This window comes from Erinaceus europaeus, chromosome 11, assembly GCF_950295315.1.
Source record: "Erinaceus europaeus chromosome 11, mEriEur2.1, whole genome shotgun sequence".
NCBI lineage: Eukaryota > Metazoa > Chordata > Mammalia > Eulipotyphla > Erinaceidae > Erinaceus > Erinaceus europaeus.
In genome coordinates, this window is record NC_080172.1 from 53,649,430 (window position 1) to 53,675,572 (window position 26,143).

At 46.3% G+C, this 26,143-nt stretch overlaps 2 protein-coding genes across 4 annotated transcripts in view; one reads left to right on the forward strand and one right to left on the reverse strand.

Annotated features, from left to right (window-relative positions):
- LOC132541367 (proline-rich proteoglycan 2-like) overlaps positions 1-18,418 on the reverse strand; it is a 23,896-nt gene extending 5,478 nt beyond the window's left edge. The window contains exons 1-2 of one of the 2 annotated variants that reach the window (XR_009552569.1): positions 17,702-17,809; positions 15,060-15,148 (exon numbers count right to left, since the gene is read on the reverse strand). Coding sequence is in view for 1 of the 2 variants with exons in the window: in XM_060201697.1 (XP_060057680.1) it covers positions 15,060-15,148; positions 18,002-18,418 (506 nt within the window). In the remaining variant the exon portion in view is untranslated. Of the gene's footprint in view, positions 1-15,059; positions 15,149-17,701; positions 17,810-18,001 lie in introns of those variants that run through there. The other variant, XM_060201697.1, reaches the window with a different exon arrangement.
- On the forward strand, positions 17,862-25,810 carry RFX5 (regulatory factor X5). Of its 2 annotated transcripts, none has more exons than XM_007530647.3 (10): positions 17,862-17,979; positions 19,299-19,427; positions 19,607-19,640; positions 20,029-20,111; positions 20,827-20,946; positions 21,056-21,175; positions 21,286-21,367; positions 22,874-23,075; positions 23,240-23,340; positions 23,476-25,810. In XM_007530647.3, the coding sequence occupies exons 2-10, from the start codon at positions 19,309-19,311 to the stop codon at positions 24,463-24,465; spliced, it is 1,851 nt and encodes a 616-aa protein (XP_007530709.1). In that variant the 5' UTR covers positions 17,862-17,979; positions 19,299-19,308; the 3' UTR covers positions 24,466-25,810. The 2 variants fall into 2 exon arrangements, with proteins under 2 accessions (XP_007530709.1, XP_060057679.1); XM_060201696.1 differs by lacking the exon at positions 17,862-17,979 and adding an exon at positions 18,342-18,480.
- The last annotated feature ends 333 nt before the right edge of the window (positions 25,811-26,143 follow it).

Consider the following 26,143-nt stretch of genomic DNA (forward strand, 5'->3'; position numbering starts at 1 on the left):
GTGACTGCTAACAGTTCAACAGTTTATCAGTGGAGACACCACCTCCAGTCTGCTCCACCAACAAGGGGACAGCTGAAGGGAGGAAAGGACTCCCCAGAGACTCACCAAGTGCAACTCTGAGTCTCCATTGCTACTACCCTCAGAATCTGGAGCAGCAACAGGGAGGGACACCAGGGGACAGAGATCTAACCGGGAAACTCAGGAGAAGACCTATACCTCGGTGGCATAGCTGAGGGACAGTGAAAGTCTCTTTGCATAACCACTGGATTATCTCTGCCACACCCTACTTTATCTTTTGGTCAGGAGTCAGTGATTAAGCTAAAAAGCCTATTGATAGTTTAAAAGCCCTCAGGCTCCCATAGCCTACGGGGAAGAAAAAAAAAAGAGGCTTTTACACCACTGATCTCCAACTCAGGGATTGAAAAAACTGTTAACTTCCACCACGGTAAACCCTTTAATTAAATTACTTAGACACAAGTCAATCCAGGCAATAGTGATCAATAATTTGAAAAGTACTGATAAAGGGAACTCATAACATAATATATAAAATGGTTAAAACAACAAGAAAAAATATTGGAGACTCGAACCAGGACAAGAGTCTAGCTAAAAGTCCTCCAGAGGGTGAAGCACAAAACAACGAGTTCAACATCCAAACATTAGCTAAGGAAATAATAAGAGGAGTGAGTAAAGAATTTTAAAAAATTGTAATCAGAAATGCAGGAACAACAAATAAGAATATGGAAGAAAATTCTAATTATCTCATGGTTATTAGAGAGCTGAAAGCTGAAATCGCTGACCTAAGAAGACAACTAGCTGAACAAGCCAAAAACAGTATCAGAGCAGGGCAACAAAATACATGAACTCCAGAAAGCAGTAGAGGGCAGAGAGAATAGAATCTATGAGGCTGAAGACAGAATTAGCAAGATTGAGGATGAATTAGAGACAACTAAAAAAGAAGTCAGAGATCTCAAAAAGAGATTAAGAGATGCTGAAAACAACAACAGAGTCCTATGGGATGACTTCAAAAGAAACAATATACGCATTATTGGCTTACCAGAGGAAGAAAAAGAAGGAGAGGAAGAAAGCATTCTCCAGGCCATAATAGCTGAAAATTTCTCTAGTCTAGACAACACCAAAGACATAAAGATTCAAGAAGCCCAGAGGGTCCCAAACAGAATTAACCCAGACCTAAAGACACCAAGACATGTCATACTTAAAATGGAAAGGAATAAGGATAAAGAAAGGATCCTCAAGGCTGCAAGAGAAAAACAAAGAGTCACCTACAAAGGAAAACCCATAAGATTAGCAGCAGATTTCTCCATACAAACACTACAGGCCAGAAGAGAATGGCAAGATATCTATCGAGTGCTCAATGAGAAAGGCTTTCAGCCAAGAATACTATATCCTGCTAGACTGTCATTCAGACTAGATGGAAGCATCAAAACCTTCTCAGACAAGCAACAGTTGAAGGAAGCAACCATCACCAAGCCTGCCCTGAAAGAAGTTCTGAAAGGTCACCTATAAACAACCAGACCACCACAAATAGGACATATATCAAAACACTCTAAAACTCTACAAGAATGGTGTTAAAATATCTTCAATCTTTGATATCAATAAATGTCAATGGCCTGAATTCACCTATTAAAAGACACAGAATAGGAAGATGGATCAGAAAACACAACCCAACAATCTGCTGTCTACAGGAAACTCACCTAACGCAACAAGACAAACACAGACTTAAAGTGAAAGGATGGAAAACTATCATTCAAGCCAATGGCCCACAAAAAAGGGCAGGAACAGCTATTCTCATATCTGACATGATAGACTTTAAAATAGATAAGATTAAAAAAGATAGGAATGGACACTACTTAATGCTCAGAGGATCAGTCAATCAAGAGGACTTAACAATTATTAATATCTATGCACCCAATGAGAAGCCATCTAAATACATCAAACTTCTACTGAAGGAACTACAGCAATATATTAACAGTAACACAATCATAGTAGGGGACTTCAACACCCCACTATCTCAACTTGACAGATCATCCAGGAAGAAAATCAGTAAAGACATAAGGGAGCTAAATGAAGAGATAGATAAACTAGAACTATTGGACATTTTCAGAGTCATTCATCCCAAGAAACTGGAATACACATTTTACTCAAATCCACATGGATCATTCTCAAGGATAGACCATATGTTAGGCCACAAAGACAGCATCAGCCTATTCAAGAGCACTGAAATCATCCCAAGCATCTTCTCAGACCACAGTGGAATTAAACTAACACTTAACAATCAACAAAAGATTAGTAACAGTCCCAAAATGTGGAAGCTCAACAGTACACTTCTTAACAACTTCTGGGTCAAAGAAGAAATCAAGGAAGAAATCAAAACGTTTCGAGAGTTCAATGAAAATGAAGACACAAGCTATCAAAATATTTGGGACACAGCTAAAGCAGTCCTAAGAGGGAAGTTCATAGCTATACAAGCACACATTAGGAAACAAGAAAAGGCACAAATAAACAGCCTGATGGCACATCTTAAAGACCTAGAAGAAGAACAACAAAGGAATCCTAAAGCAACCAGAAGGACAGAAATCACTAAAGTTAGGGCAGAAATAAATAACATTGAGAATAGGAAAACCATACAAAAGATCAATGAAAGTAAATGTTGGTTCTTCGAAAGAGTAAACAAAATTGACAAACCTTTAGCCAGACTTACAAAACAAAAAAGGGAGAAGACCCTTATAAATAAATCGGATAGTAAATGAAAGAGGAGATATCACAACAGACACTGCAGAAATTCAACATATCATGCGAGGCTTCTATGAACAACTATATGCCACCAAGCTAGAGAACCTGGAAGAAATGAATGATTTCCTAGATACCTACCAACTTCCAAAACTAAGTCAAGAGGAAGTGGATAACATGAACAGGCCCATCACAGCTAATGAAATTGAAACAGTTATCAAAAATCTTCCCAAAAATAAAAGTCCTGGACCAGATGGTTTTACAAATGAATTCTACAAAACTTTCAAAGAAGAACTAATACCTCTACTTTTAATAGTCTTCCAGAAGATTGAAGACACTGGAATACTCCCTGCCAGCTTCTATGAAGCCAACATCACCCTGATACCAAAAGCAGACAGGGACACAACCAAAAAAGAAAACTACAGACCAATAACTCTGATGAACATAGATGCGAAAATATTGAACAAAATGCTAGCCAACCGGATACAGCAGTATATCAAAAAGATTGTTCATCATGACCAAGTGGGGTTTATCCCAGGCATGCAAGGTTGGTTTAATATACATAAATCAATCAATGTGATCCACCACATCAACAAAAGCAAGACCAAAAACCACATGGTCATATCAATAGATGCAGAGAAAGCCTTTGACAAAATACAACATCCCTTTATGATCAAAACACTACAAAAAATGGGAATAGATGGAAAATTCCTGAAGATAGCAAACCTACAGCCAACATCATACTCAATGGTGAAAAACTGGAAGCATTTCCCCTCAGATCAGGTACTAGACAGGGTTGCCCACTATCACCATTACTATTCAACATAGTGTTGGAAGTTCTTGCCATAGCAATCAGGCAGGAGCAAGGAACTAAAGGCATACCGATTGGAAGAGAAGAAGTCAAACTCTCCTTATTTGCAGATGACATGATAGTATACATGGAAAAACCTAAGGAATCCAGCAAGAAGCTTTTGGAAATCATCAAGCAATATATTCAGTACGGTGTCAGGCTACAAAATTAACATTCAAAAGTCAGTGGCATTCCTCTATGCAAACACTAAGTTAGAAGAAGTTGAAATCCAGAAATCAATTCCTTTTATTATAGCAACAAAAACAATAAAATATCTAGGAATAAACCTAACCAAAGAAGTTAAAGACTTGTATACTGAAAATTATCAGTCACTACTCAAGGAAATAGAAAAAGACACAAAGAAGTGGAAAGATATTCCATGTTCATGGGTTGGAAGAATTAACATCATCAAAATGAATATATTACCCAGAGCCATCTACAAATTTAATGCTATCCCCATCAAGATCCCAAGCACATTTTTTAGGAGAATAGAACAAATGCTACAAATGTTTATCTGGAACCAGAAAAGACCTAGAATTGCCAAAACAATCTTGAGAAAAAAGAACAGAACTGGAGGCATCACACTCCCAGATCTCAAACTGTATTATAGGGCCATTGTCATCAAAACTGCTTGGTACTGGAACATGAACAGACACACTGACCAGTGGAATAAAATTGAGAGCCCAGAAATGAGGCTCCACACCTATGGACATCTAATCTTTGACAAAGGGGCTCAGACTATTACATGGGGAAAGCAGAGTCTCTTCAACAAATGGTGTTGGAAACAATGGGTTGAAACATGCAGAAGAATGAAACTGAATCACTTTATCTCACCAAATACAAAAGTAAATTCCAAGTGGATCAAGGACTTGGATGTTAGACCACAAACTATCAGATACTTAGAGGAAAATATTGGCAGAACTCTTTTCCGCATAAATTTTAAAGACATTTTCAATGAAAAGAATCCAATTACAAAGAAGACTAAGGCAAGTATAAACCTATGGGACTACATCAAATTAAAAACCTTCTGCACAGCAAAAGAAACCACTACCCAAACCAAGAGACCCCTCACAGAATGGGAGAAGATCTTTACATGTCATACATCAGATAAGAGTTTAATAACCAACATATATAAAGAGCTTGCCAGACTCAACAACAAGACAACAAATAACCCCATCCAAAAATGGGAGGAGGACATGGACAGAATATTCACCACAGAAGAGATCCAAAAGGCTGAGAAACACATGAAAAAAATGCTCCAAGTCTCTGATTGTCAGAGAAATGCAAATCAAGACAACAATGAGATATCACTTCACTCCTGTGAGAATGTCATACATCAGAAAAGGTAACAGCAGCAAATGCTGGAGAGGGTGTGGGGTCAAAGGAACCCTCCTGCACTGCTGCTGGGAATGTCAATTGGTCCAACCTCTGTGGAGAACAGTCTGGAGAACTCTCAGAAGGCTAGAAATGGACCTACCCTATGACCCTGCAATCCCCCTCCTGGGGATATATCCTAAGGAACCCAACACATCCATCCAAAAAGATCTGTGTACACATATGTTCTTGGCAGCACAATTTGTAATAGCCAAAACCTGGAAGCAACCCAGGTGTCCAACAACAGATGAGTGGCTGAGCAAGTTGTGGTATATATACACAATGGAATACTACTCAGCTGTTCTTCTTCTTCTAGCATTTGCCCTTCTTCCGTAGCCAGTCAACAGTGTCAGGTTGAGCCTGATGTAAAGTTTCGAGACCTCCTTTGAATCTGGAGAGGTGGCAGTCGTTGACTATGTGGGTCATAGTCTGTCTATAGCCGCAGGGGCAGTTCGGGTCATCTCTGGAATGGTGACTTCACCGTTTTCAGCCGATCTTGGATGGACCTTGAAAAAATCATGTTGAGTGAAATAAGTCAGAAACAGAAGGATGAATATGGGATGATCTCACTCTCAGGCCGAAGTTGAAAAACAAGATTAGAAAATGAAACACAAGTCGAACCTGAAATGGAATTGGAGTATTACACCAAAGTAAAAGACTCGGGGGTGGGTGGGGAGAATACAGGTCCATGAAAGATGATGAATGACATAGTGGGGGTTGTATTGTTAAATGGGAATCTGGGGAATGTTATGCATGTACAAACTATTGTATTTACTGTTGAATGTAAAACATTAATTCCCCAATAAAGAAATAAATTATTTTAAAAAATAATAATAAAATAAAATAAAAATAATTTAAAATAATAATAATAAAAGTTATTTGAAAAAAAAAAGAAAAGAAATTTACATGGGCTGGGAAAGAGCTCACCCAGAAGGGTAAGCACCTAAATGTGCAAAATCCCAGATTCAAGCCCCAGCAAACCTTAGATGGCACTGGAGGAAGCTCCATAGATGATGAAATTGTGCTAGTGCCTGTCCTTTCGGTCTCCCTTGTTCTCTCTCTTTGAAAATATTGAAAGGTTGCAAACCTCATCAGGAGCAGGGGCATCATGCATGCATGAGACCCCAGCTTTGTGAAGAAGGAAAAGGGGGGACGGGCAGTAGTGCAGAGGGTTAAGCACACATGGCACGAAGCACAAGGACCAGTGTAAGGATCCCAGTTCGAGCCCCCGGCTCCCCACCTGCATGGTCGCTTCACAAGTGGTGAAGCAGGTCTGCAGGTGTGTTTCTCTCCTCCTCTGTCTTACCATCCACTCATGATTTCTCTCTGTCTTATACAACAACAATGACAACAATAATAATAACAACAACAATGATAAACAACAAGAGCAACAAAAGGGGAAAAATAACCTCCAGGAGCAGAAAAGAAAAGAAAAGAGGAGCAGGAAGGATACAGAGAAACAATTACTAAGACCATGCTGGTGGTAATATAGAAAGGTACAGATACTCTGGGAAATAATTTGGCATTTTCTGATATGGATTAAATATGCACTTATCATAAGAGCTAGCAATTGGACTCTTTTCAAAAAAATATTTATTTTATTTTAATGAGAGAGATACAGAGAGAAAGACACAGAAAGAAACGCCAGAGCACCACTCAGCTCTGGCTTATAGTGGTGCTGGGGGTTGAACCTGAGAGTTTGGAGCCCCAGGCAAAAAAGTCTTTTGCATAATCTTTATGCTGTATCCCCATCCCTCTTTTTTTTTTCTTTATACATGTTAAATATTGAAAGACTGATTGATTGATTGATTGATTGATTGATTGATTGTATAGAAAAAGAGAGAAATCTGAAGGAAAGGGGAAACAGACAGGGAGATTGGGTCCGGTGGTGGCACACCTGGTTGAGTGCACATATTCCAGTGTGTAAGGTACCCCCAAGTCCCCACCTGCAGGAGGAAAGGTTTTTTTTAAATCTTTATTTCCTTTTGTTGCCTTTGTTGTTTTATTATTGTAGTTATTGATGTTGTCGTTATTGGGTAGGACAGAGAGAAATGGAGAGAGGAGGGGAAGACAGAGAGGGGGAGAGGAAGATAGACACTTGTAGACCTGCTTCACCACCTGTGGAGCGACTCCCCTGTAGGTAGGGAGATGAGGGCTCAAACCAGGATCCTCTCTCCGGGTTCTTGCGCTTTGTGCTATGTGCGCTTAACCTGCTGCACTACCACCCGACTCCCAGGAAGAAAGCTTTGTAAGTGGCGAATCAGTGTTGCAGGTGTCTCTCTTCCTCTCTATCACCCCTTCCCTCTTAATTTCTGGCTATCTCTATCCAATAAATAAATAAAGATTTAAAAAAAAACCCGTTAAAGAGAGAGAGAAGGAGGGGGCCAGTTAGTGGTATACCCGGTTAAGTATACACATTACCATGCATAAGGACCACGGTTCAAGCCCCCCCACACACTCCCTACCTGCAGGGGGATGATTCACAAGTGGGGAAGCAGGTCTGCAGGTGTCTATCTTTATCTGTCCCTCTGTATCTTCTGTTTCCCTTTCAATTTCTCTCTGTCCTATCTAATTAAAAATAGAAAGAAAAAATGACCACCAGGAGCAGTGGATCCATGTGCCAACACTGAGCCCCCGCAATAACCCTGATGGCAATTAAAAGAGACACACCCAGAGAGAGAGAGAGATGCACTGCTTTACCACTTGTTTATCAGATGCATCACCACCCAGCCTCCCACAATCGGACTCAAGCATTTAAACCCCTAAACTGAATATGCATGTCCACATAAAAATCTGTACACAAGTTGTTCATAGCAGCCTTGCCCAGAATAACCCCATACTAGAAGCATCCCATATGCCTTCCTTGTCATTAATGATTATAGAAACTGCTCGCAGAAATTAAGAAGGTTGAGCAATTAATACAGGTAACACTTGGGTGGGTCTCAGGGCAATTATGCCCATTGAATAAAAGCCAATCTTGAAAAATTAGAGTTTTATGCCACCTGCAGCCCATCAGTAACCAGTGTGGTAATGGATATAACCTTTGTGATACTTATTATGATTATAGATGTCCTTTGGCAAAAATCAGCAGGAAACCTGGAAAAACAAGGTCATGGACAAGACCGAGAAAAGACATAGCACACGTGGGGACACACTGGCAGTGGTGGTGATGGTGGGGTGCACATTTCTGGGAGTTTGGCTGGAATTAGGTTGAGGGCAGAAGCCCAGGGTTTCTCAGCCTTAGTCTTTCTTGGTAAGTTTAAAGCAAAAGAGTAAGGCCGGACAGTGGTGGACCCTTTAGAGCACATACATCACCATGTACAGGGACCTGGGTCCAAGCCTGCAGTCTCCACCAGCAGGAGAAGCTTCATGAGCAATGAAGCAGTCCTGCAGGTGTCTTTCTCTTCCTCTCTCTAGTTCCCCCTTCTCTCTGACTCCATCCAATATATATATATATATATATATATATATATATATATATATATATATCATAGGAGTAGTAATTTAAACAATGGGAGATAAATAAAAGTGGAAAAGACACAGGCTTCCAAATGGCCAATTATCTAAATTAACCAGGGTCTGTATAACAAAAGAGGGAAGTGGCACAGTGGTAGAATTCTGAACGTGCCAGGCATGAGGTCCAGAGTTCAGTCTGTGCCAAAGTGCTACTCTGGTTCTCTCTCTTATCATAAGTTCAAATGTGAGTAAATAGGGACCAGGTGGTGGCACACCTGGCTGGGTGAACATTACAATAATGCTCAAGGACCCAGGTTCAAGCCACCAGTCCCCACCTGTAGGGGGAAAGTTTTGCAAGTGATTAAGCAGTGCTGTAGGTCTCTCTCTCTCTCTCACCCCCTTCCTTCTCGATTTCTGGCTATCTCTATGTAATAAATAAATAAAGTTAATAAAAATTTAAAGTGAATAAATTTTAAAAAGAAGAGGAGAAGGAGGACAAGGAGGAGAAAAATGAGGAAGAAAGAAAGGTGAGGAGGGCAGGATAGATAGCGTAATGGTTATGCAAAGACACTCTCATACTTAAGGCTCTAATGTTGCAGGTTCAGACCCCTGCACCACAATAAAGCAAAGCTGAGCAATGCTCCGGTGTGAAAAATTAAAAAAAGGAAGGAAAATAAAGAAAAGGTAAAGGAGAGGAGAAAGAAAGGAAGGAAAGGAAGATGAAAGGTCAAGGTCAAGGTGGTGAGGCAAGAGCTCGAGAGAGGGCTTGTTCTTGTTGGGTTATCTTATTCTGGGTTAGGATGGCTCTGGGGATGGGGATCAGCTGTCAGGAGATAAAAATACTGCCTATGTACTGGCTATCTACAAAATGGAGGACCCCCCCTAATACTTAATCTGCACTAGTCCAGCCTTTAGGTCCATGGCTGTTCAACAATTTGTTTGGCTTTATATGTTAACTCTCTTTTCAGCCACCAGGTTCCAAATGCTAGTAGGACACAACCAGATTTCCCTCGACAGACAACCCCACCAATATGGCTTAAAGCTCCGCTTCCCCAGAGCCCTTCCCTGTAGGATAATTGTGAAAGCATGGTAGAGCATAGGGGAACTCCCATCCTAAAGATGGAGGTCTGAAAAGACACCCCACCTGTCAGCCTCTCCCTTTCAGGGATGGAGCAAGGAAGGAAAAGCTTTCCTGACTGTTTCCTCTTGTCAGTCTCCCAGGCTTCACAAAAGCCTACGCCCCCTAACACTTAACTCATTCCCTTGTTCCAAATCAAATGATTGCCTGCTTAACATTCACTATAAGTTCACCATCTTTGATCACATACAAACTATACTCCATCACCCTGCCTTGTCAGAAACATAATAGTAAGGCCCACACTCTATTTCCTTGTTCTTTGATTACTACTCCTTGTATCAATATTCTGCCTTTCTCTGTTTACCTCACCCTGCTGGTATAATTATCATGTTTTTCTAAATACCTTTAATTAATTAACACTCTTGCCCCATAGCAACTAATCACGCTGAACTCTCCTCTACCCCTATCAATTCTCGTCTTTCCTTAGATCCTCTACATGAGGGTACTGACCTTTTATAAACCCATCATCATTGACATATGTGAAAAATGTTCTTTGTTCCATTCTGCTATTTAAGCCCTGCCTCCTGTACAATAAAACGGATTGCTTGTAGCTGAATTACCTCCTAGTGTTCTGTCTGTTTATGTAGCCACTAGCGCTAGCACGGGAAACCAGTTGGCTTACTCTGTTGCGAGACCACCCATGTGAGTGCCAGCACTTCCCCACTAGAGAAAGAGAGAGACAGGCTGGGAGTGTGGAAGCCAGACCTTCAACCTTCTGCATCCCACAATGACCTTGGGTCCATACTCCCAGAGGGTTAAAGAATAGGAAAGCTATCAGGGGAGGAGATGGGATATGGAGGACTGGTGGTGGGAACTGTGCGAGGTTGTACCCCTTATATCCTATGGTTTTGTCAATGTTTCCTTTTTATAAATAAAAAAATTAAAATTAAAAAATTAAAAATACTGGCTATAAGGGAGGAGGAAAGCGTGCTATAGTATAGTTTTCTGGTAACTCCATCAGCCCATCTGTTATCCCATGGGTTATGGATGGTGAACTTGAGGGAGCCTAGGCCAGAAAAATACTGTTTCTCGGGCCTGTATGAGCTATAATATTGGTTGTAAGCGACAGGGAACCCATGAATATTACATGACCAATAGTGAAATTCTCCATAGCAGTTGACCCACTCTAGACAGCTCCCAGAGTTGTCAAAGGGGAAACAGACATAGAGGCATCCTTGGGCACAGTGGGAGCAAGTTGTCATGGAGGCAGGGATGACTGGGATGATGACGGCTGACTGGCACACTTGCATGGAGCAATTCCCAGTTCCTATAATCTTGTTAATCCCATTTAAGTCTCCCACACCTGAAACTGACAGAGAGTAGCAGGTGCAACAGAGGTGGCAAGGGCAGATAGTAAGACAAGATATACTGAAAGAGCAAGGGGTGAAAGGGGGGCCATAGGGAGGTTTTGCCTCTGGGCTATGTTTCAGGTCATGCCATGTCACATTACGAGTCCTGGGGGGCACTGTCATACCATCCTGTGGGCAATGCCGGACATGGCAGGCAGGGACCCAGATGGGCTTCAGAGAGTCCTGTGGAAAAACACATGCAAATCCCCTTCCTATGGTTAGCAGGGGGCCTGGTCCCTTCCAAAGGCCATCTAAGGGGTCCTTCCATCTGACCTGTATAGCAGGGAGTGAGTGGGGAGCTTTCCAGTGGTTAACTATAGGGGGTTTTTTAGAATTTTTATAAATATTAAAGAGATTAAGTGTTGAGAGCCATGGCCAGCTGGACATTCAGGGGGTGTATTACCCCTTTTTCTTTTATTAATTGATTTTTTAGCATTTGGTGAGCTCTCTTGACAATACCTTGACTTTGTGGATTGTAAGGAATACCTGTGGTATGAGTAATACCCCAAAGTAAGCAAAAGGCTTTGAATTATTGGCTAGTAAATGCATGACAATTATCAGTTTTGACATATAAGGGGAGGCCCATAATGGCAAAACAAGATAACATATGGGATACAAGTTTCTTGGCATTTTCACCAGTTTGAGCTGTAGCCCAGATGAACTTGGAGTATGTATCTATTGTTACAAAGACATACTTTTGCCTGCCGAACTGTGGGGTGTGGGTGACATTGATATACTGCAGATCATTGGCCTTAAGGCCATGGGGGTTGACCCCAGGGGCTTGGATCCCAGGTGTTCTGATAAGGGAGGCACAGGAGGAACAGGTTTTAATAATGCATTTAAGTTGGGCTATAGGAATTCCTGGGAAATGCACTTGTCAGCCTTTAAGGTTGGTATGGGTACAACAGCAAGAATGGGTCTTTGGAGAGAGGCACACACCAAACAATGAGAGGCATTGGGGGGTAGTTTGAAAATTTTAATTTTTGGAAATTTTGAAAAGATTAACTGTAGCTAAGGCTATGGCTAATTGTATGTTGGGGGAATATAAAAAAACTAGCGATACAAGTGACCTAAGGGGTCACTACACATCCATGAGTAAAACATACAAATATTGTTGTTAAATCACATAAGCTGAAATTGGACTATATATAGGGGAGCTTCTTATATTAAGATATTACCATATCGTCCTTGCTTTGGCAGCACACATACTAAGATCTTACCATATGAGCAGTTGGCTCTTCATGTGAAGGCTTGTCACAACTGTAATTGTTCACTTGTGAAGAAAAAACTTGTACCAAGTTAGAAGTTCACTGGAATTGATAACTCAATGATTAGAATTGGCTTAAATAGGGAGTTGGGTGGTAGTGCAAGGGATTAAACATAAGTGGTGCAAAGCGCAAGGACTGGCGTAAGGATCCCAGTTTGAGCCCTTGGCTCCCCACCTGCAGGGGAGTCGCTTCACAGGCGGTGAAGCAGGTCTGCAGGTGTTTATCTTTCTCTCCCCCTCTCTGACTTCTCCTCCTCTCTCCATTTCTTTCTGTCCTATCCAATAACAACATCAATAATAACTACAATAATAAAAAAGGGTAATGAAAGGAAATAAATAAATAAAAGAATTGGCTTAAATATCTTTATATAATTTTGGAAGGCCTTATTAAGAATAAAATGATTATCATCTCTTTAGTATGATTTAAAGCTGCTTAAACAATTTAAGCACAATATTAAAAATTAGTTTACTGCTAGGATCTTAGTAATTTATTTATTATAGATTTATCACAAGTTTATTTAATTACTTGTTCATACTCATATTTTAGCTGTATTTTATTTCTTATGTAACACCCTTTGAGTGGTTATGAGTAAGGATGGATATAAAACTTTACTAGATCTTACACTTTAAAATTCTGATATGGGCGTGTTTGTTGGAAAAGCAGAGGCCAGCAGCAAGCCTCGTATGCCCTGGATATTTATAGTCTTGTTAAAAGAAACCCTTAGATCTTGAAGGGGGCTTATTTAAAACAGAGGCCTTGAAGGCCAAGGAAAACGGCTGGTGTTTAAATGCCACCATTTTTTCTCTGACTCACAGAGCACTCCCCCTGCCTAAGGAGGGGGCGAAGCCAGGGGAGAAGGTTAGTGACATATAGGCTATCAGAGAAAAGATTGAAAGGGTCTCTAACGTGGTGAAGAGTGAGATAGCATATAATTCTTTAAATTGAGGGGAACCGTCTGGGAGTTCTTCAAAGAGAATCTGCAGGGAAGACATTGGTGGCATTAGCAATAGGGGAGTTCTGGAAGAGTTTGGGGCCCATCCAGGGCAGATGGGGGAGGTATTAAAGACCAGCAGCTGGAGAGGCAGAGAGTGGTCATATCTGGCCAGCTCAGGGCCTGATTAACCTGTCTAAGAGCTTCAGAGGCACTGGGTGTCAGATGCCTGCAGGAGGCAGGATTCTTATTGCCTTTGAGCAGATGGACATAGGATTGGTATGAGGTCCCTCCCATACAAGAATATAAAGTCCTTTCTTTATAAGCGAGAGCAGAGCAGCTTTCACTGCCTCTTGGAAAATGGTAGGGCTATTAACCATGCCCTGGGGCAGGACCACTAACCAGTCTGCCAGCCCAGAGAACAGTCATGGAGGTGTAGGGGTATGGAGAAGAAATAATCCCAAATGTCCAAAGCAATTATAGGAATCCTGGTTGGGATGACTGAAGCAAGAGGTAAGTCTCTCTGGGGGGGAGAGCCCCAGATGCACATCGTCTTATTGACCGCATGGAGGTCTTGAAGTAATCGCCATTTTCTGGATTTTTTCTGGATGGTAAATACCAGGGTATTCTAAGGGCTACAAGAATGGCAGATGTGCCCCAGAGCAAGTTGTTCTTGGATTTAAGAGCGGACAATTTCTCCCTAGGTAGAGGCCACTACTCGACCCAGACTGGGGAGGGGCTTCTGGCGATTAGGAGTCAAATTAACAGGCAGAGTCAGAACGAGGTCTTCAAGAAGGTTCTGATTGTGAAGGAGGCACAGGCGCTCTGTGTCAGAAGGTGGAGCAGCCGGCAAAGATGGGAGATCACAGGGGCCAAGTGGTGGCACACCTGGTTGAGTGCACATGTTACAGTGCACAAAGACCCAGATTCGAGCCCCTGGCCCCCACCTGCAGGGGGAAAACTTTGCAAGTGGTGAAGCAGTGCTGCAGGTGTCTCTCTGTCTCTCTCCTTCTCTATTACCCCCTTCCTTCTCAATTTCTGACTGTCTCTATCCATCAAATAAATAAAGATTTAAAAAAATGTAAAAAAAAAAAAAAAAGATGGGGGATCATAAGAGGGGGGCAGAAGGCTCAGCATAAGGTGGCAGGGGAAGATATTTTGACTTGGAAGGAGGGGGGTCCACAGGGATCTGAGGTGCCTTGTAGGCCTCAGTGAGACAAGCGATCTTATCTTTAAGTTATTGCTGCCTCCATGGACTCTGGGTCATGATCCTCCTCGTCAGAGTCTGATTCAACCTTTCCACTAGTGGGGGAGGGCTTGGTGTGTGGGGCAGGGGGCTTTGATTCAGCAGGGTTGGCACATTGGCAGAGAGCCAAGACAATGGCCATAAGATGTAAAGGGAGTTCAAGAATTCCCTCTGTTTCTTCCTTGCAAGCTAAGTAAGTTACCTGGACCCAGGTGTCAGATTTGTAGATGTTATCTATGGATAATCAGGGGGCAACTTGGATGACAACATCCCAGAAAGAAAGGGTTTGTTTTCTAGAGAGCTTAATACTTCGGGTTTCTAGGAGGGCACGAAGGCACCTAAGTTTTCCGTTGGCTTATGGGAAGATTGCCCATGATAGATGGAAAACGAGGCACTTTGGGGATGGCCAAGGTGCAGTCCCTAGACACAAGCCTGATCTCTGAATTTAAGACGAGAGGTGAGGAGCAGGTCCAACACCCGTACGGGCAGTCGGAGACAAGACAGAGGGGATGTGACCTTTGCATCACACCAGAGAGTGCTCTGGCCAGAGATCCTCATCTTGTATCATGTCCCTTGCGATGGTTTCCTTACCTCAGAAATAAAAGGGATAGAAAGTAAAGGACCTACGGCGCCTCGATAGACTGATGACACTGAGAGCTCAGGAGCCTGTAATCCCAAGTCCGATCTCAGGGAATTCACCTGGTAGCTGTAGTCAGGCCTCTTATGCCTTGTGGAGTGTTCTCAGTGGGGGAAAGGTGCCCCACGTTGGGCGCCAGACGTCGGAGTTCCTTGGGGGGGAACGAGGTAGGAGTAAGCTCGATAAAGGGTCTTCCAGCATACCATGGCAGCAGACAATACACAAACCTCTTTAGGGTACCATTGCAGGAAATGGAACATCTTTTTTTGTTTTGTTTTGTTTTGTTTAAACAATACAAGGTTTATTAGGGTGAAACAGGTAAAAGGCAAAATAAGCAATCATCATCAAGGGTTAAGAGTACGCTAGGTCCATAAGGTGTAAATATAGTTATCAAAATTTTAGTCCCGTAAGATAAACAATTATCAGGAGTGAGGCAGTAGTGCAGTGGGTTAAGTGCACCATGGCGCAAAGCAAAAGGACTGGAGTAAAGATCCTGGTTCGAGCCCCCGACTCCCCACCTGCAGGGGAGTCACTTCACAAGCAGTAAAGCAGGTCTGCAGGTGTCTATCTTTCTCTCCCCTCCTCTCTGTCTTCCCCTCCTCTCTCCATTTCTCTCTGTCCTATCCAACAATAACAACATCAATAATAAATACAACAATAAAAAAGGGCAATAAAAATAAATAAATATTTTTTTAAAAAAAGATAAACAATTATCAGCTCTGCTAAAGGCTGCTCATGGCTGTAGAGGGGTCTCAAAGTTTACTGGCTAGCAGAGTCACACGTGTTCAGTTCCCAGGAGAAGTAGCTGTGACGGATGGATGCCTGGAGCACCTCCGTCGAGATGCTTCTGAACAGGAGAAGAAGCTGCAACCAAAGAGCATGGAACATCTTTATTGCCGCAGTTACACGTTTATAAAGGGGTAGCTGTGCAGGGGAAGTAGCCAGCTGGCCAATGAGGTCAATATCTCCTTACAAGGGAAAAGAGAGCAAGACAATGAGAAGGTATGGATGTGGTGCAGGAATGGGGAAATAGAAATATAAGGAAGGTGAAGCCCACCAGAGGGAGGAGGGGTGGGGTGATGTGGCGAGGCTGATGGGGATGGGAAGGTTGGAATTCCCTGGAGTACTCTGGCCACATCTCACTTGACCACAAGGCTGGCATGCCAAGGAGAGTCTGACAGATGAGCTTCCTGAGGGGTTAACCATCCATGCTCAAACACACATCAGACCCACAGTGTCTCTCTCTTTTTCTCCCCTTTTGTTGCCCTTGTTTTTTTTTTAATTGTTGTTGTGGTTATTATTATTGTTGTTATTGATGCCTTTGTTGTTGGATAGGACAGAAAGAAATTGAGAGAGGAGGAGAAGACAGAGGGGGAAAGACAGACAGCTGCTGACCCGCTTTACCACACGTGAATCGATCCCCCCCCTGCAGGTGGGGAGCCTGGAGCTCGAATGAGGATCCTTGGCTGGTCCTTGCGCTTTGCACCATGTATGCTTAACCCACTGTGCTACCACCTGACTCCCCTGCTTTATAACTTAATGCTTTTCAGCCACTAAGTTGTAGTTGTTACCATGACGCCAACCTAAATTCCCACTTATAAATATTTTGTTTATCTTTTTTAGTTGGTCTGGGAGTTGTGGTTTATTGTTAAGCTGTTTGTTTTTATTTTTTTTTTTATTGGATAGAGACAGAGAAATCCAGAAATAGAGGGGAGGGGAAGATCGACACCTGCAGCACTGCTTCACTGCTTGTGAAGCTTCCCCCTGTATGGGGGTGGGGTAGTGAGGCTTAAAATTGGGTCTTCGAACATAGGTGACGTGTGAGCTCAAATGCATGTACCAACATCTGGCCCCTGAAATATATTTTAATACCGATTTCAAATAGGAGCTTAGCATTTGGAGCATTTGGAATAGTGTCTGGTACACAGCACACTACAAATCAGCTTTAGCTGTCAGAAGAAAGCCCTCTGAACTATGTAGCCTTGGTCCCCCAACTCTGAAGCCCCTCAGTTAGCTACCCCCGCGCCCACAGCCAAAAGCGTGTGAGAGAGAGAAAGTCACATAAGAAAGGGGAGAAAGAGAAACCAGAGCACCGTTCGTTTCGGGTACGTGGCGGGAGGTGTTAGAAGCCAGAGCCACAGCTGAGTCCAGGAAGCGGTGCAGCTCAGGGCTCCCTCAGCCCGGGGCCTGCAGCTGTTCTGGGTTGAGAGAAGGGCCCCTGGTCACAGTCAACTTCTCTTCCTGATACCCAGATGTTGCTCTATATAGTCATTTTAATCACCCACTAGTGTTTTTCTCCCAGGACCTCTGATTACCAGAGGCAAAGTTGTAATGTGAGCTCTTAACCAGGTGCCCCACAGCCTAGCACCCAACCAGATGCAAAACTGAAAGGCGGAGTTCAGCTGCTAGAGCACCCGACTTGCATGCCTGGAGGTTAAGAGTTCAAACCCCAGGTCTGCGTATACACGAACGGTGCTCTAGTTTCTCTCTTTCTCACGTGAAATTCTCTCTCACACATGTAATAAATAAATGTATATATTTATAAGAAGACCCAAAAAAAGCTGAAAGGTGGGAAGGGAGGACAAAAGACAAGAGGGTGTCAAAAGGCACCGAAAGCCCAGCTTTTCGTCCTGCGGTCCCTTTAAGAGGAGAACCTCTCAGGACAGGCGGTCCCAACCGACCCCTGTTTTAACCGAAACCTTACCCGGACTTCCCCCTCTTGAGTCAAATAAGACCAACTTTGGATTTTCCCTCCCCGGACGACCAATCAGCTCCTGTTGCCAGGCAGATTGGCGAGGCTGCTGGTGCTGGCCTGGAGCCTCCTGTCTCCAGTTGGCGGCGGGGACCAATCAGAGGGCGGGCCGGCCGAGTATCTAGGCAGATCCCGGCCGCCCCAGCCATTCAAAAAAAAGAAAATAAAGCAACGCACGAGCCCTCGGGGCCAGGACGGCGGGGCCGGGCTCGAGTGAAGGTGGCTGCGAGGTAGTTTCTCTTTCCGCTCTACCTTTCGGGCTGCGGCGGGAAGGCCAGTGCCCGGGGCGGGGGGCAGCGCCGGGCCGGGTGGGCCGTGCCCCCGCCGCGCCCTGCCCCGGCACGTGCCTCGAACCCAGGCGCCCGGCCCCGCCGGCCCCTCGGTCCGCCCGGGGTCCCGCGGCGCGGAGCCCGTTGTGGGCGGCGGCGGGTGCGGGGCCGGGGGCGGCGGGGCTCCGGGCCGCCGTGACGCAGGGCGCGGCGGGCGGCCGCGGGGAGGCCGGGCCGGGCCGGGCCGGGTGCTGTGGAGCCCGGAAGCGCGCACGGCTCCCCGCCCGCCGGCCTCGGGGCGACAGCCCCCGGGGAAGGGGAAGTTTGCGCGGCGCTGGCGTCGCCGGCCTCTCCCGGGAGGGGGCCGCGCGGGGCGCGCGGAAAGAGGCGCTGGCAACATGGATTCCCAAGCCGCGTCTCTGCCTGCAGTTTTGCGCGTTTAGGAGACTGCGGGAAAGTGGGGTGTGTTTGCGTGTGTGGGTGCGGGACTGAGTGGAGGGGGACAAGGATTACGTTTGGGGGAAAGGGAGTGAGAGGATAATTGATGATTTGGGGAGAAGGTGAGCGAGGATGGGGAAAAAAGACCTTTGCCTGCCGGTCTCTCCTGGAAAAGAGATGGGGACTGTGCTGGAGCCTCCAGGGGGAGAGAAGTTAAAGCTTCCATCGCTCTCTTTTTAAGAGAGAACCAGGACATCAGTCTAGCACAAGCAATGCCAGAGAACCACTCAGGACCTCATGCTTGAGAATTCTGTGCTTCATCCACTGTGTCAGCTCCATGCCTTTAAAAAATAAATAAATCGGGAGTCGGGCTGTAGCGCAGTGGGTTAAGCGCAGGTGGCGCAAAGCGCAAGGACTGGCATAAGGATCCCGGTTCGAACCCCGGCTCCCCACCTGCAGGGGAGTTGCTTCACAGGCCATGAAGCAGGTCTGCAGGTGTCTTTTTCTCCTCCTCTCTGTCTTCCCCTCCTCTCTCCATTTCTCTCTGTCCTATCCAACAACGACAACAATAATAATAACTACAACAATAAAAAAAAACAAGGGCAACAAAAGGGAATAAATAAATAAATATTTTTTAAAAATTAAATAAATAAATACGTAAAACATTTTACTTGTTTGTTTTCAAGTGTGAGGGAGAGAGACCACACTGCTAAGCTCTGATTTATGGTGGTGCCGGGGATTGAACCTGGGACCTCTGAGCCTCAGGCATGATAGTCTGGTCCGCTGTGGGCTGCCCGCTCTTGGGCCACCATCTTCATATCCTGTCCCCTCTCCATTCCAGCCCCTCATGTCATGATGGCAGAGGATGAACCTGATGCCAAGAGCCCCAAGACCGGGGGGAGGGCCCCCCCAAGTAATGCTGAGGCCGGGGAACCTACCACCCTTCTTCAGAGACTCCGAGGAACCATCTCGTAAGTGCCCATTAAGCTGAATCTTGTGCTGGAGCTGGGTTGAAATCCCATGGCCCATCACTGCCACTGTCAAACCTCCATGGGCACCTGTGGGCAGCTCAGCCTCTTCCTCTCCTGAACACTCAAGGCTGGAGCATAGCTTGGCCCTGACTTCCAGTTTTCTCCTCTTTCTTTTACAGCAAGGCCGTGCAGAACAAAGTAGAGGGCATCCTGGTGAGTGTCTTGGGAAGGAGGGCATGAGAGAGAGGGAGTGGGTGGGAGAGGAGGAGGATGTGGGGGTCTGGGTTGATGGGAGAGGCAGTGTTGTGCACCATGTAGGAAGTTGACTGGCTTTATAAGCACTCCCCACATAACCTGGAACAGCCCATGGAAATCTGTGACCTCTCAGGTAGAAAGAAGCCCAAAAAAAGGAAACCCCCACATCCCACTCTTAACCGTGGTTTCCCCTAGGGTTCTGGGTGCAGTGAGCATTCAGCCTCCCATCACTTCAGGTTCCTTTTCCCAGCTGACAGTTTCAGAGTCAGCTCTTGGCTAGGATCTGAGGGAGCTACCTACCTTGGGCCTGATTCTTTTTCCTGCCTCTGTCTCTTCCCTTCCTCAGCAAGATGTACAGAAATTCTCAGACAATGACAAGCTGTATCTCTACCTTCAGCTGCCCTCAGGGCCCAGTACTGGAGACAAAAGGTAGGTGTAGGGAGTCGGGCGGTAGCGCAGCGGGTTAAGCGCACGTGGCTCAAAGCGCAAGGACCCGTCAGGATTCCAGTTCAAGGCCCCGGCTTCCCACCTGCAGGGGAGTCGCTTCACAAGTGGTGAAGCAGGTCTGCAGGTGTCTCTCTGTCTCTCTTCCTCTGTATCTCCCCTTTATCTCTGTCTCTACCCACTAACAAAGTTAAAAATTTTTTAAAAGGTAGGTGTGGTGCCAAGAGGTTTCTGTCTGAGAGGTTCTGACTCTTTAAAGTAAGACCAGAGGTGGGGTAGGGCACACACCTTGCTGTGCACAACCTAGGTTCGAACCCTGAAAGCACATGGAAGGCACTGTGGCACCAGGGCTGTAGTCGGTCAGTCAGTCTGTCTCTCTGTCTGTCTGTCTCTCTCTCTCTCTCTCCTTCCCTCCCTCTCCCATCCCCCCAATGGGAGGGGGTGTGGGGGAACTTTGAAACCACACATGCACAAAAGACCCTGGCTTAGCAAGAGTAAAAGGAATGCTCAGAGAAGGGACAGGATGAAGAGGAATTACTGTTGTCCTTGCTCGAGAAGAAAGGCCTGTGTGCTACCACCTTGGCTGGTTCGTCAGGGAAAGGTGGATGTGTCACAGATTTGATCTCAGTTGGAGGTCTGAATGGCACCAGCTCAGCTGTTAGATTCTTAAAACCACTGGTCCCTTTATTTTTCTCCGCAGCTCTGAGCCAAGCATGCTCAGCAATGAGGAGTACATGTATGCATACCGCTGGATCCGCAACCACCTGGAGGAGCACACCGATACCTGCCTGCCCAAACAGAGTGTTTATGATGCCTACCGGTGGGTGCGCAGCATGCCAGGGGCCAGCGTGGCTTCCAAAAGGGCTTCCCTCTGCACCCCTCCCTGCTCCCTTATCTTACTGTCTTCTCCCTGGTGCCCACTCCCTCAGGAAATATTGTGAAAGCCTGGCCTGTTGCCGCCCACTCAGCACGGCCAACTTTGGCAAAATCATCAGAGAAATCTTCCCTGACATTAAGGCTCGAAGGCTCGGCGGCCGGGGCCAGTCCAAGTATCCTTCACTAGCGGGGCTGGGGCTGGAGGGCCTGGGCAGGAAGGCACGTGGTGCAGGGAGCCACAAGTGGAGACCCTGTTTGTTGGCTGTTCCTTAGCCCGAGACAGATACTGTTACAGTGGCATACGGAGGAAGACCTTGGTGTCAATGCCGCCTTTGCCCGGACTTGATCTTAAGGGTTCTGAGAGTGTAAGTCACAGCCCTCTGGTTATATGCTGCTCTCCCAGGTGGAAGCCAGAGCCTTGTGAAACATATTTGGTGACTGAGAACTCAGGGCATCTCTACATAGCTTCTGGGTGTGCGGGCTGAGCCCTCTGCCCATGACTGAGACAGGGTGCAGAGACTGCAGGCTCCTGGGAGGGACCAGCAGAGGCTGCCCTAGCCCCAGAATGGATAAATATATGGATATAAGTAACATATCTCTGGAGATTTATTTATGAATTAATGAGAGAACCAGAGTACCACTTTGGCATAGGTGATGCTGGGGATCAAACTCTAGACCTCATGCTTGAAACTCCAATGCTTTATCTACTCTGCTACCTCCCAGGTTGCAATTTTTTTTGTGGGGGAGAGTTTGGTTTTTTTTTTTTTTTTTGCCTCCAGGGTTATTTGCTGGGGCTCAGTGCCTGCACCACGAATCCACTGATGCTGGAGGCAATTTTTTCCCTTGTGTTGCCCTGGTTGTTTTATCATTGTTGTGGTTATTATTATCATTTGTTCTTGATGTCGTTGTTGCTGAACAGGACAAACAGAAATGGAGAGAGGAGGGGAAGACAGGGGGAGAGAAAGATAGACACCTGCTTCACCACCTGTAAAATGACTCCTCTGCAGGTGGGGAGCCGGGGGCTCAAACCAGGATCCTTATGCGGTCCTTGCGCTTTGCACCATGTGCGCTTAACCCGCTGCAATACCGCCTGACCCCCTTTTTTTTTTTAAGTGAAGAACTTTTTTATATTAAAATTTTCTTTTATTTATTGGATAAAGAAATCGAGGGGGAGATAGGTGAAGAGGGACACCTGCAGCCCTGCTTCGCCACTTGCAAAGTTTTCCCCCTGCAGGTGGGGACTGGGTCCTTGTGCATTGTAACGTGTGCTCAACCAGGTGCACCACCACCAAGCCCCAATTTTTTTTGCCTCCAGGGTTATTTCAGGGGTTCAGCACCTGCACTACGAATCCACTGCTCCTGGAGGCTATTCTTCCCATTTGTTGCACTTGTTGTAGTTGTTATTGTTGTCATAGTTGTTACTGTTGTTACTGGATAGGACAGAGAGAAATGGGGAAGACAGAGGGGGAGAGAAAGACGCCTGCAGACCTACTTCACTGCCTGTGAAGCAACTCCCCTGCAGGTTGGGAGCCGGGGGCTCCAACTGGGGTCCTTAGGTTGGTCCTTGCATTTCACACTATATGCTTGTGCTTCGTGCTATGTGCGCTTAATCTGCTGCGCTATTGCCCAGCCCCCCCCAAAAAAAAATTTATTTTTATGAATAAGACTAAAGCAGTGCTCTAGGATATGGTAGTACTGGGGATTGACCCTGCGGCCTTCGGCATGCAAGTCCTTCACTCTGCCACTGAACCAGCTTTTCCAGCTTCACCAGTCTGGCCTTAGCTGTGGTCAACATTGATGTTTGAGAGAGGGTCAAAGGTCTTTTAATCTGGAGTGTGATTAGATGTGTTCTCCCACACACAAACCCAAAGCCAGAAATGGGCCCTGAGGTGACACCTGCACCCCGGGATGAACTGGTAGAGGCAGCCTGTGCCCTGACGTGTGACTGGGCTGAGCGGATCCTCAAGCGCTCCTTCAGCTCCATTGTGGAGGTGGCCCGCTTCCTGCTGCAGCAGCACCTCATCTCCGCGCGGTCCACACATGCCCATGTGCTCAAGGCCATGGGGCTCACTGGTGAGTGCACCCCCACACCTGTCTAAGAGGCCGCTTCTCAAGCTTGCACAGACACATCCAGCCTGAACTCCACCTGCCAGCTTGAGCCCCCTTTTTTGCTCCTCACCTTGTCCATACGCCATGAGTACCTCCTCATCTCCTCACCCCTGCCTTTCCCACTTCAGAAGAAGATGAGCAGGCCCCACGGGAACGGTCCTCCAAGTCTAAGAATGGCACGGAGCACCAGGAGGGGGCCACCCAGAAGAAGCCAGAGCGGTCAGCACAGGTGAGGTGTGGCCTTGGCCTTGCCACCCTGGGTTGGGGGCTCAGTGTGCCCCTCCCCTAGAGGCCCTATAGTTGTCCCACCTTCCATGCCCGTTTCCCCAGAGCCCACTGACCTTACCCTCCTTTTGTTTCACAGCCTGCTAAGGAGCTGGAGCCCCGGGCTGGCACTGGCACCCCCATGCGGGGCGAGCGGAAGAAGAGTGTTGTGGAGAGCCAGGCCCCTGCAGCAACTAACCCGCAGGTCAATGCCCTGGTGGCCCGGTTACCTCCGCTCTTGCCCAGGGTCCCCCGCTCCATTATCTCGCCGATCACAGTCTCTCCACCCATCCTGGCCCCCAAGTTGTCGCCAGGCTCTCTGAAAGTGGCCACACTACCTCTTCCCAGTAGAGCGGGGGGACCCCAGGCGCCTATGCCCATCATTAACATGATCTTGCCCACTGTCCCTGCACTGTCTGGGCCAGGGCCTGGGCCTTGGCGGGTTCCCCCTGGAGGGCTCACCCAGCCCCAGAGCACAGAGAGCAAGGAGGTGGACGTAGCTGGTGACCCAAGGTTCCATGACAAGGGTGTCAAAAGGACAGCTGAAGTGCTTGTGAGTGAGGCCAGTGCGCAGGACCCACCAGCCAAAACAGCAAAGCAGGATAGTGAAGAGACGGGGGGTGACACTAGGAGGAAACGGGGTCGCCCTCGGAAAAAATCAGGCGGAAGTAGAGAAAGGAATTCTACCCCTGACAAGCTTGCCACAGACTCAGCCCCCTCCCCACGCTTGCCACAGGAGGTCTGGGTCTCTTCAGGTGACAGCTGCCCTAGTGGGGGCATCACCAGGCCAGGACCAGTGAGGGAGCCTGAGAAGAGGGTACTGCTTACCCCAGGTCAGGAAGATGGTGCTGTCTCCAAGGGGGGGCGGGTCCTCAGCTCCCGCCATGCCAAAGAAGCAGAAGGGAAAATGCTTCTTGTTGCTCCAAAAGTGAGTGTCATCAAGGGCAGCAGCAGGAGCCACAAGGAGACTCTCCCACTGCCCACCAGAGAGGCAAACACAACAGCGCAGGGTAATAAAGACTTAAAGGGACACATGCTTCAAGCTTCTTTATCCCAGGAGCGGAAAGACCCCAAAGCAGCACCCCCATAAGTACCCCACAAGGACGCATTTCTCCCCGCGTGCTCACTCTACCTGCCAGCCTGTCGGAGGCCCTGCTCTGCACCTGCTTCTTACCCGGCTCCTCTTCTCCCACGCGGTCGTGCTCTCCTCCCACAGACTGCAGAGGCCCCCAGCTTACACAGTGCCTGCTCCCTGCATCTCCCCTTTCCAGCTCTCTAACCTCAACTTTAGAGTCACTAATAAATCTGCAGTGACCTCACCTGGAGCCCTGTGCTGTCCTGTGGGAAGACAGGGATGGAAGAGGCGTGAGGCCTATAGAGGTAGGAGTCTGGGTTTGGAATTCACACAGTACACTGGACTCGGACTGGGAAGGGAAACAGGCTCATGTGCCTTGGGGGCGGCAGGGTCGGGGGATTCCCAAGGCAGTGCTTCCTCCAGCTAGAGCTAGTGGCGAGTCCCTCCTTACCTCCTGTGAGAGCATCTGCTCATACTTCCAGGGTACACGTTTTCCCATTCACATCCAGCCAGAGACAGATCTTTGTGGCAGGATTTTAAGGTTCCCTCCAACTAGATAAGCCTGGTTTACAAGTTCACTGCTAACCAAGTGCTGTGGCCAGAAGGTGGCTGGATGCTGGTCGGCTTATTCACCATCATCAGGAGCACCTCTGAGGAGAGGGAGGGACCCACCGCTGCCTGGAGGCAGTGATAGCTGGCTACTGAGTGTACCAAAGGTGGCTTGAGGTAGCTAGGTTGAGGTCAACTGTGCCTGCTTCCTCTTCCCTCGGCCTTGCTTTGCCCTGACTGCAGCTGTAGCCCCTTTCCATTTGTCCTATTTCAAGGAAGGAGTGGGGAGTCACTCTTCTTTAAGGACTTCCTCTTTTCATCTCACTTAAACCACATCTGAAAGAGCCTTTTCCATGGCTGACCTTGACTCTTCTCTTTCTGCCTCCCTCCCGTCCTCTGCTTTAGCAGATTAAATTCATTCTGCATCCACCAGGTGTCAGTCTCTTGTCACACCTGTTAGGTGGTAGGGTTCAGTACAGTTACATGGAAGGAAAGCAGTAGCTCCATACACAGGCCAACAGGTGCCAGGGGGAAGGGACTTTATAGACTCCCGCGTGGCCTTGGGGAACACAGTCCACAGACTGTTACTGGGGATCACCTTCGTCTCCTGCATAGGGTAGCTTCTGTAGAGGATCCCCAGAAATCCAGATTTTCTTTCAGAAAGACTTCATTTATTTCCAGCACAGAGGACCTAATGTAATATTTGATATCTATAAAGGATATATTTAACATGAATAAATTATAATGTGTAATGATTAAATGAGTACCAGTGAACTATCACAACTTACACATTAAAACATTAGAAATACTATCAGGTGTCTTGTGTTCCTTTCCTACCACCCTACTTATCTGTCCTAAATTTTGAGTTTATTACCTGACATCATAGATATATATCTGGGAAGCCAGTGTAAAAGTTACGCAAAAGATTTTCATGCCAGAATCTCTTAAGGTCCCCATTTCAATCCCCAACACCACCATAAGTCAGAGATGAACAATATTTTGGTAAAAAAGGAAATTATGTATATACATATATTTGCCTCCTTAATATTCAGTTTTGCTTTTTAGTTTACAAGAAAAAGAACAAAGTACTAATAGTTGCTGTAGTTTTTCTTATCATTATTTCTAAGACTCACTCATACTACAG